Below are 9,013 nucleotides of genomic sequence, written 5' to 3'. Positions count from 1 at the left end.
CGCGCCATCGGGCCGCCGGGAGCCGGGCTGCGGCCGCGGGCAGCCGTCCCTTCGCGGCTCTCTCTGGGCGCTCGGCTGCCAGAGCTGGCGTTCGGGCACCGGGCGAGTTTAAGCCTCTTTTTCTTTGAAAATTCTTTTTATTTTCTTTTCCTTTTATTACCTAATTCCCGATTTAACAATATCGGGGCGCCGGGCCGCGGCAGCGCGCCTGGAGGGGCGCAGGGCTCGGCGCCAGCTTGAGTGAAGCACCCCTGCGCTGACCAGCCCTCACCACCCATCCGGCCGCTCCGCCGGGCCGCCAGGCGCGCAAAGGCGCAGGAGGGGACGCGTACGGCCCGACGAGGGACCCCGGGGTGGCCTGGCCCCGATGGCTACTCGAAGGGACCGGGCAGGGTCAGAAACAGCCCCCTCCACGCCCTGCTCCGCCTCCGCGAAGCTGGCTGCCTGCCCCACCGTGGCCTCCGCGGGCCGCGGAGCGGGTCAAGCCGCCTCTCCATCGGCTGCACATCCCCGCACACGCCGGCTGCGCTCCGCAGGGCGGGCGGCAGTTGCGGGTGTCCGTACCGCACCGCTGTCCCCGTGCGGTTTCCACCCGGGATGCTCAGGAATTTGACTTTGAGTATTAAAATAACCCCCAACCGAGTAAATAAACGTCGAAAGGCGGGGTGCGGCTGAAGCCACAGAGCGGGGCCGGAGCATCCCGGGGCCCCGAACCCGCCGCACAGGGCAGCCCTCACGCAGACTGTGCCCTTTGCGGGGCACCGGGGGCCTTGGCTGTCTGAGGAGGGGGTCGGCGTTCTCCAAAACACCGGAGGCGGCACCCGTTCTGGGTCCCGGCTCGACCTTTGCACGCACGCTCGTCCCCTCGGCTGCCATGTGCGCAGGGTGCGCGGCGCCCCTCGCAAGGGCTGAGCCGGGTCCTCTGCGCCGCTGCGCCCCCGCGCTAATTACGCACTCCGCTGCACCTCGCCCCGTGAATTTTCGCCCTGGAGTACAGGCCGGCGTCCAGTCCCCGCCCCGAGTGCCGAGCTGCGGAGCTGGGGCATCCTCCTCTCTACTAAAAATACCCGAAAATATGAATTTATCACTCCTCCGCTGGGCAGGAGAAGAGAAATAAGAGAGACTGGTTTCGGTTCAACCGGGCATAAATAAGACCTCCTGTGAGCGAGCCCGTGAGTAACAAACCCTCCGATGGAAGTGTGCACCCCGGCGAGGCTGCGCGGGGCCCGGCCGAGCCCCCCGAGGCGCGGGCAGCCGGCAGAGGGTGGGCCCGAGGCCGCCGCTCCCGCGTGGACTTTCTGCTGGGAAAGTTTTTGGGGTGATGCGGCCCCGGGGGTGCGCGGAGTGGGGCAGCAGGGCCGGCGGCCCACGAGGGTCTGCTGGAAAGTCAGTGCGGGCTCCAACTTCACTCGTGAAATGGACAAAAACGAAGAAAAGAAAGAAAGAAAGAAAGTGAAATGGTTGGAAAGATGGTCCCGAGGGGACTGTCCCGCGGAGGGGAGGGAAGAATAAGATAATAAAGTTTAGGAGAGTCCTCTGCCGGCCGTGGGGAACGAGGCTATCGGTTTGAATCCGCACGACCCGCGCACGGCGTGTGTGATTCGGTGTGGCTACCGGACGGACGGGCTCCGCGGCCCGTGATTTACCGCGGCGGGCGGCGGGCGGCGGGCGGGGGCGCGGGGGCGCGGGGCCGGGCCGGGGACAGCTGCGCGGCGGCCACCGGAGCGGCTCCGCCGTGACATCTGGGAGCCCACTGGTGTGTGGCACGCGCATCGCTGGATGTCGCTATTTAAATGCAAATTTGCGGGGGGATCACTGAAGCCTCACCCCGTAAATTCACACAAAAGGGAGACTTGGCGCGCCGCGCCGGAGGAGGAGGAGGAGGAGGTGGAGGAGGAGAGGAGGAGGAGGAGGAGGGCCGCAGAGCCGCTCACACCCCCTGCCCGCCCGGCGCCGGGGCCCCTCTCCCCCGCCACCGCTCCCGCGCAAGGTGCCGCCCGCCCCAGGGCCCTGCCCGCACCCCCGACCCGGGAGCAACCCCGGGTCTTGCAGAGGTTGGGGGGAAGCGAGAGGAGAGTGGGGCCACCGGGGCCACCGGCGGGCCGGCCTGTCTCTCTCCCTGGTCGTGGAGAAGTTGTCGGGGGGCGGCTGCCCCAGAGGGATGGCGGCCTGGGAGCGGTGCGGAGAGGCGCGGAGGGAGCATCCCGGGCAGGCAACTCGCACACAGCCGCGGAGTGACAAAAAGGAAAAGGAAAAAAAAAAGATAAAGTTGGTGAATGATAAAGACCGTATTTTCCACGCTTTGGGTGCAGGACCAGATGATCTAGAAAATGAGCTGAAATAGATTCAGCCGCAGAGCCTGTTGTGAGGAGCAGCTGATTCCCCCATTTCTGGCCAGATGGCTTCTGAACACAGATTTGCATTCATTTTCCCTTAATATCGTCCAAAATAGTGGGGCAGCTGCATTTGTTGTCAAAAAGGTTTAAAACTCCCTTTCTTTCTGGGGCAGGATCGTTACCTTATGTGATGGGCTTAGGCAACTTTTTTTTATTATTATTTCCTCCCCCCCTCTCCTTAGTCAACAGTATCAGATTTAAAAGGATTTGGTTTAAAACCTTCTAATTTGGTAATCAGATTTAAATCGCCTTGGCGCGTGTAATCTGAATTAAAGATACTGTAAATGATTTTAAGCATTACGCTTTCGTTCGCAGAGGGAAGGACCAGCCGCGGCATTGTCCGGCGCTTCAGGAAACCGGGCGCGATGGGCGCGTTGTTGGGCGGTTTTTCCCCTCTTTTGGGGAGGGCGGATTTTGCGCACCGTGGTGGGGGGGAGGGGAAGGGGGAACGGAGGGGAGCGGCAGCCCCCGGCCCCCCATGCCCGCCCGAGGTCCCCGAAGGCGGCCGTGCCACCAAATGCCGTTTCCAGCTCCAGCCCCGCGTTGTTTGGCAACTTTGGTTTGCGAGGAAAAGTCTTTGGGGTTTTTCAATCTGTTCCGCGCCACCTCGAAAAAAGCTGCTCAGGAATACAGGAATTTGCTTTTTAATTTCTCGTGAAGAGTTTCCATACACTTTGATTTAAGGTTATTAACATTCTATAGACAGTGGCATCTTTAATATGTGGCGATCGCTTCTAAAGACTAATCTCATTACCCTCAAATAGTCATAAAATATGATTTTATTATACTTACGTATTTAATTAGACGGCCAGCAATGTAATGGATTTTGAGATCGGGTAGAGCAACAGCTTTGATAATTCACTTATCTTTGGCAATAGTCATTAACCCCCAACACCAGCAAAATAGATTGCTTTCTAACACGTCGCTTCTTTCCCCACCACCCCCACCCCGCCTTCACCCCTTGGAGAAAGGATCGGGGGGTCGGGGGTAACACGGACAGGACTTCGATTTTCACCGATTAATTAATATATTAGCGCAGGGACCTGGGCGAGTCACAAAAAAACAACAACAACAAAAAGAAGGGAAATAAGAGTATTTAAAAAAAGAAGAGTGGGGAAAAAAAAGGAGGTGCTAACCTACACTGGGCGGAAAAACTCCTCGCTCCAGGCGCGGAGACATGTGGCTATATGGGTATATATGTGGTGATATATATATGGAGATACATCTAGATATAGATGGATACATAGAGATATATACACGGGCAAGGCGGACATACAGCCGTGGAGCCGCGCGTGTCGTGCGAAGCCTTCCGACTGTGTCTCTTCCCCGCGCGTAGACGTTTCGCAGACACCCCCAGACCGAGGGGTGCCGCGCGCCTGGCGCATCCTTTGTCCATCCCCACGCTCTCCTCCTCCACCCCACGAGGGTCACATTTCCCTTGCCCTGCGGCCCACGGTGCGTGCGGGGGTGGTGGTTCACTAGTGGGTGCGGGGTTTGAAAGGGTTCCTGGAAGATAGTTTAAAGAATAGATGTGGGACCTCGTCGTCGCGCTCCTGCCCGGCCCCGGCTCCCCCCACCTTCGGTGGGGGGAGCCGGGGCCGGGCAGAAACGCGACGACGAGAGCGCTTGAACCCCACGCTCCATATATGGCACTGAGCCCGCCCGCTGACGACGTCATCAGTGACGCAACCTCTCCCGCCGTGGCGGGGGCCCGGCTCCCGGGGAAGGGCGCGCTCCTCGGGGAGGGAGGGCCGGGCTCTGCGCGCCTCCGTCCATTCCGTGAGACGCCACGGGCCCGCGCCCCGCTCTCCCGTGTCCCCGGGAACACCTCCGCGGTAATCACGGGAGGGGGGGGGGCTGCTATTTTTTTTTTCCCTCTTTTTTTTTTGCCTTCTTCTTCTTTTTTTTTCCTCCCCCCGTTTATTTGTCTTTTGGAGCAGGAGAGCTTTGCCAGAAAGTGGTCGATTCAGCAGTGTCCTGAAGCCTTTTTTTTTTTTTGGGGTGGTTTTTTTGGTGGTTTTTTTATTGGTTTTTTTTATTTTTTAATTTTTTTTTGCCCAGCTTAGGATGACACCACGTTGAGCGCGGCTGCAAACAACAACAACAACAATATTTATTCTTTTATTCCCCCCCTCCCTTTAAAAAAAAAAACCCAAACAAACCCAAGCCAACAACCTCGCAGTGTCGCCGGCTGAACTTCCACTTTTTCTTTTTCTTTTTACCCCCCCCCTTTTTTTTTTTAACCCACCAAACTGGAACGCCATCCAAGTCGCTGCACAGAAGTACTCAGTAAATTGTTTATGTCGTGCCAATACAGGACAGATTGAAGAAGGAAGCAAGACTTGAACTGGGCTTTTCTCCTACTGATCCCAGGGAGTAAAGTCATCTCTTATATTCCAGTCGCCAAGGAGAGAGAGAGAGAGAGAAAATCAAGCAACAACCAACCCACCCCGTATCTGACATTTCCCTCCATTTTAACCCCTTTTGGTTAGGAGCTGGTTTTTGCCCAAATTTGTTTTAATGTTTGGGATTCAGGAAAATATACCACGAGGTGGGACGACCATGAAAGAAGAACCGCTGGGCAGTGGGATGAATCCCGTCCGCTCCTGGATGCACACGGCGGGGGTAGTGGATGCTAACACGGCCGCCCAAAGGTACGTCTGCCAAAATCCTCTCCCGGCGGTTTTCTCCTCCCGTATTTCTCATCCCGGCCGTAAATCCCCCCCCCCCCCCACTCATCACCACCACCACCCCCCCCCCGCCCGCCCCGTATCAGTTACAGCCTCCCCGCTCCGCGCCGCTCCGCGCTCCCCGCAACCCTCCGCGGCCGCGGTGCCTGCGCGCCCATTCCCGCCGCGCCGGCCGCTCTCACCCACGCCTTGTCTTGTTTTCTCCCGCAGCGGCGTGGGGCTGGCTCGGGCACATTTCGAGAAACAGCCGCCTTCCAATCTCAGAAAATCCAATTTTTTCCACTTCGTCTTAGCTCTGTACGACAGGCAGGGGCAGCCGGTGGAGATTGAGAGAACGGCTTTTGTGGACTTTGTGGAGAAAGAGAAAGTAAGTCTGCCCCTCATATTTTTTTTAATTTTTTAAATTTTTTGTTTTTAAAGTGCTGTTTAATCGATCCGAGCCCATTTCCGAGCCCGGCAGCCCCCGGTGCTCCGGCGGCGCCCGGACCACGTGCGGGTCCCCCCGTTATTGCGGCCGCTCCGCGCAGATCCCGGGCTTAGAAACTTCCCACCGCTTCCTCCTTCGTTATTGTAACGCGGGGGGAAACCGGCTAAACATGACATATTTGCACCGAGATAATGACATCATCAGCGCTCCACAAAAAAAAAAAGAGTGACCGTGGGCTGAATTTCTGCAAACGGTTAATTCCCAGCCGCTTCAGGGACCAGAGAAAAAATGCGCGTCAGGAGGAGGGAGATATTTTTTCATGCTAAATGTAATTATTTATCGTTGCTTGCAGGAGCCAAACAATGAAAAAACTAACAATGGGATTCATTATAAACTTCAGTTATTGTATAGCAATGGTAAGTTGCCGCTATCTCATTTTCGAACCTCCGTGTGCCGCAGAAAAGTCTGTCGTTCTTTTTCAAGGCCTTCTGGAAAGAGGGCAGAAAGATTCGGAGATTAAAATGACCCCCCTCCCCCTGTAAACACGACTCTTTCCTCGGCGTATAAGGAAAACAAAACAGAACCGATCGATAAGTCGATGGTACTTCACATGATTAACCGCCCGGTCTTGGAGTGGGGAGGAAAAAAGGGAGAAAAAACGGGGATCGATACTGCTCCCGCCGAACACCACTTTTCAGGGACTTTCCCCCCGCCCCACTTTTGCGAATTAAGGGTAATTATTGGGGTGGGGTGAGCGCGGAGCCGCGGCCCCGGCGGAGCGGGGTCCCCCCACGCGCGGGCGGCCCACGGGGGGAGGCGGCGGCCGCGCGTCCCGTCCCGTCCCGGCTCCGCAACCGTCCCTCGGCCTTGCACGTTTCCCCGGGAGCATGGCCGTGGGGCCGGCAGCCCGCCTGGGCCGGGGGGCCGCTTTTTGGTCCGGAGTGGCCGCGGGCTGGGTGATCTCTGCCGTTTTATCCTTATTTTGGATGTTATTTCCCAGCCAGGCGCGGGTGCCGGCCCGTCCGTGGCAGTCACCCGCCTGCCCTTCTGTCACGGGAGGGCTTCTCTGACAATGCTGACGGGGCTTTCTCTCTGCTTTCCCCCCCAGGCGTGAGGACGGAGCAGGACCTCTACGTTCGCCTCATAGACTCCATGACCAAGCAGGTGAGGAAGTTTACGCTTTTCCTGACACGCAAGTTACCAAGTTTGTCTTTTGCCCTTGCTTGGGGGACGGGCGGGAGGGCATTAACCCGCCAGACCGCTCCTACTTTTAATTGACTGATACCTGTTATTGGGGGATAATTGTAAAAGCGAAAAAGGTGTGTGGTTGCTACTCGAGGCAGCGTTGGCATCATTAAATACTGTGTGTGGCGTTAAGTACCACGTCATGTGAGCAGATGTTTGATATCATTAATTTAGCAGGGGAGAGAGGAAAGAAAAAAAAACCCCAAACAAACCAAGCCGTCAAGTTGCCCAGATTTATTTTGAAACGCACTTTTTCCCCTTTGAAACTTTTTGGGGGGCGATATATTTTCTTTTCCCGAGGCGCTCCGCAACTGGCTGGGATTCGCCCTCGTCTTTCCTAGCGCGAGGCGTTTATTTGGATTTCAAAGTGAAATGTGCTGGAGTGAGGAGTCCCCTTGTGCCCTCCAGCCCGGTCACCTCGCAGCCCCCTCCCTACCCTCCGGGCTCCGGGGGTCGCTCGGCCCCGGCCTCTTCCCCGAGACCAGCCCCAGCCCCTGTCACACCTTGTCAGTAACATCATTACAAGCGGCTCCTTATTACATTATTTAACCTGTCTCGGGCAACTTTTCCGATGATAACGACATGTTATCAGCATTACACGGCAGCAATTAAACGCGGAAAGCTTTGGATTTAATCAACTTTTTAATTACTATTATTATTTTTGTCGGACAGACATTTCTGGGCTTTTTGAGGGTTGCGGTTTTTTTTGGTTTGCGGTTTGTGGTTTTTGGGGTGGAGTGGGTTTTTTTGTTGTTGTTGTTGTTGGGGAGGAAAGTGAGAACGGAGAATAATTCAGAGTGTTCTGGAAATCAGAAACCAGAGATGGAAATGAAAACCATCCCACCAATCTGCCGGGGTTTAACCCCCCCCGCGCCGAGGCCAGCCTGCCCATCCATATGCGGCATTTTTGCTAACTGGGCGATCCCCGAGCGAGGGGCAGGCGAGACCCTCCTCGGGCCGGGTCGAGCTGAGCTCGCAGCGGCCCCGGCTCCGGCCGCGCTCCCGCCCCGTAGAAACTTTCTCGTTCCCTGGGCAAACCCCGGGCCGGGTGTGCGGGGCAGCAGGGTCTGGCAGCAGCCGCGTTTCCAGCCGCGTTTGCAGGCGGGCGGGCAGGCCGTGAGCCGGGGCTGTGACAAAGGCGAAGGCGATGTGCCCTTCGATAGCGATTTCCATGGGTCCCTTTTAAACTCCGGAGCGCTCTCGAGTTGACAATGTGGGTTTATTTCCTTTGTATAGAGCAGCTAAATGTTTTCGGAAATCGCTGTAGTAGGGTAATTAAGAGGCTTACTTAGGCGGCTCTAAGTTTCGTTAGCGATGAATAAAGGAGCAGAGAGGACGCGTTTTAAGGAGACTTTTATTGTCCGCTTAGGCTCCGTACCTTTGCAGCAGAAAGAGTGCGGAAAATAAAGGCTTTTAATCTCTCCTCACTGACGGGAGGAAAAAAAGAAATAGCCCAGTAACTGATCAAAGAGTCAATGGCGCTGAACCGACAGTTTATGGATTTCTGTTTGTGCTACAAAATAAAAAATAAATCACTTATAAATACACTGTTTCATCAGAGGAAAAAGTAACAATCACCAGAAGTTATATGGCACGCTGCAACAACAAACAGCCGCAGCCGCAGCCCGCTTGTTATGTCTGCGCTGTCATCTATTACCCCCCTCATTGCACAACAATACCTGGCGCTGGGGCCGCCGCGGCGGGGACCCCCCTCCCGGCTCAGCCCTGCTGCTGCGCGGCCCCGGCCGCCTCCCGTGGCTGCGAGCGGCCGCGCCGACCCGGAGGGAGCTGAGCTGGGGGGGGGAAGGCTCATCACCGCCCCCCCTCCACCCCCCCCCAATTAACACCGGGGGAGTTTGCAGGGGGCTGTCTCTGCCCCTCGGCCCCAGGGAAGCCGGGAGGGTCGAGGCCGGGAGAGCCCTCCCGGCGGGCGGGCAGGCAGGTAGGGAGGCAGGCAGGGATGCAGGAGGCGGGCAGGGAGGCAGTGAGGCAGGCGGACAGGCTGCTCCGAGCCCGGCGAGGCGCGGCGGTCTCTTAGCCCGGCGGGCGCCGGGAGCGGAGGGGCGAGCCCGCACCTCTAGCTCCGCACCATCTGTTAGAGCCCATGCTCAAAACCCACTCAGCCGTGCGCCCAGACACTGCCTTTTTACCAGAGAAAAATCATTGTTAGCAGTTTCAAAATAAACACCAGATTGCCCATTAGCACTTTCTTCCCAAATATCATCCAGTAATAACCATATTGCTGTGCGCGCTCC

The 9,013-nt window shown here is 57.0% G+C and overlaps 1 protein-coding gene across 10 annotated transcripts in view; it reads left to right on the top strand.

Annotated features, from left to right (window-relative positions):
- Positions 1-4,916: 4,916 nt before the first annotated feature.
- EBF3 (EBF transcription factor 3) overlaps positions 4,917-9,013 on the top strand; it is a 118,468-nt gene continuing 114,371 nt past the window's right edge. For all 10 annotated transcript variants that reach the window (XM_062000885.1, XM_062000887.1, XM_062000882.1 and 7 more), the window contains exons 1-4: positions 4,917-5,050; positions 5,297-5,453; positions 5,866-5,929; positions 6,622-6,677. In XM_062000885.1, the coding sequence (XP_061856869.1) occupies positions 4,917-5,050; positions 5,297-5,453; positions 5,866-5,929; positions 6,622-6,677 (411 nt within the window). The remainder of the gene's footprint in view (positions 5,051-5,296; positions 5,454-5,865; positions 5,930-6,621; positions 6,678-9,013) is intronic.

Source organism: Colius striatus, chromosome 8 (assembly GCF_028858725.1).
Source record: "Colius striatus isolate bColStr4 chromosome 8, bColStr4.1.hap1, whole genome shotgun sequence".
Lineage (NCBI taxonomy): Eukaryota > Metazoa > Chordata > Aves > Coliiformes > Coliidae > Colius > Colius striatus.
The sequence above is the reverse complement of the archived record's forward strand: the minus strand, read 5'-3'. Positions and strand labels throughout refer to the sequence as shown.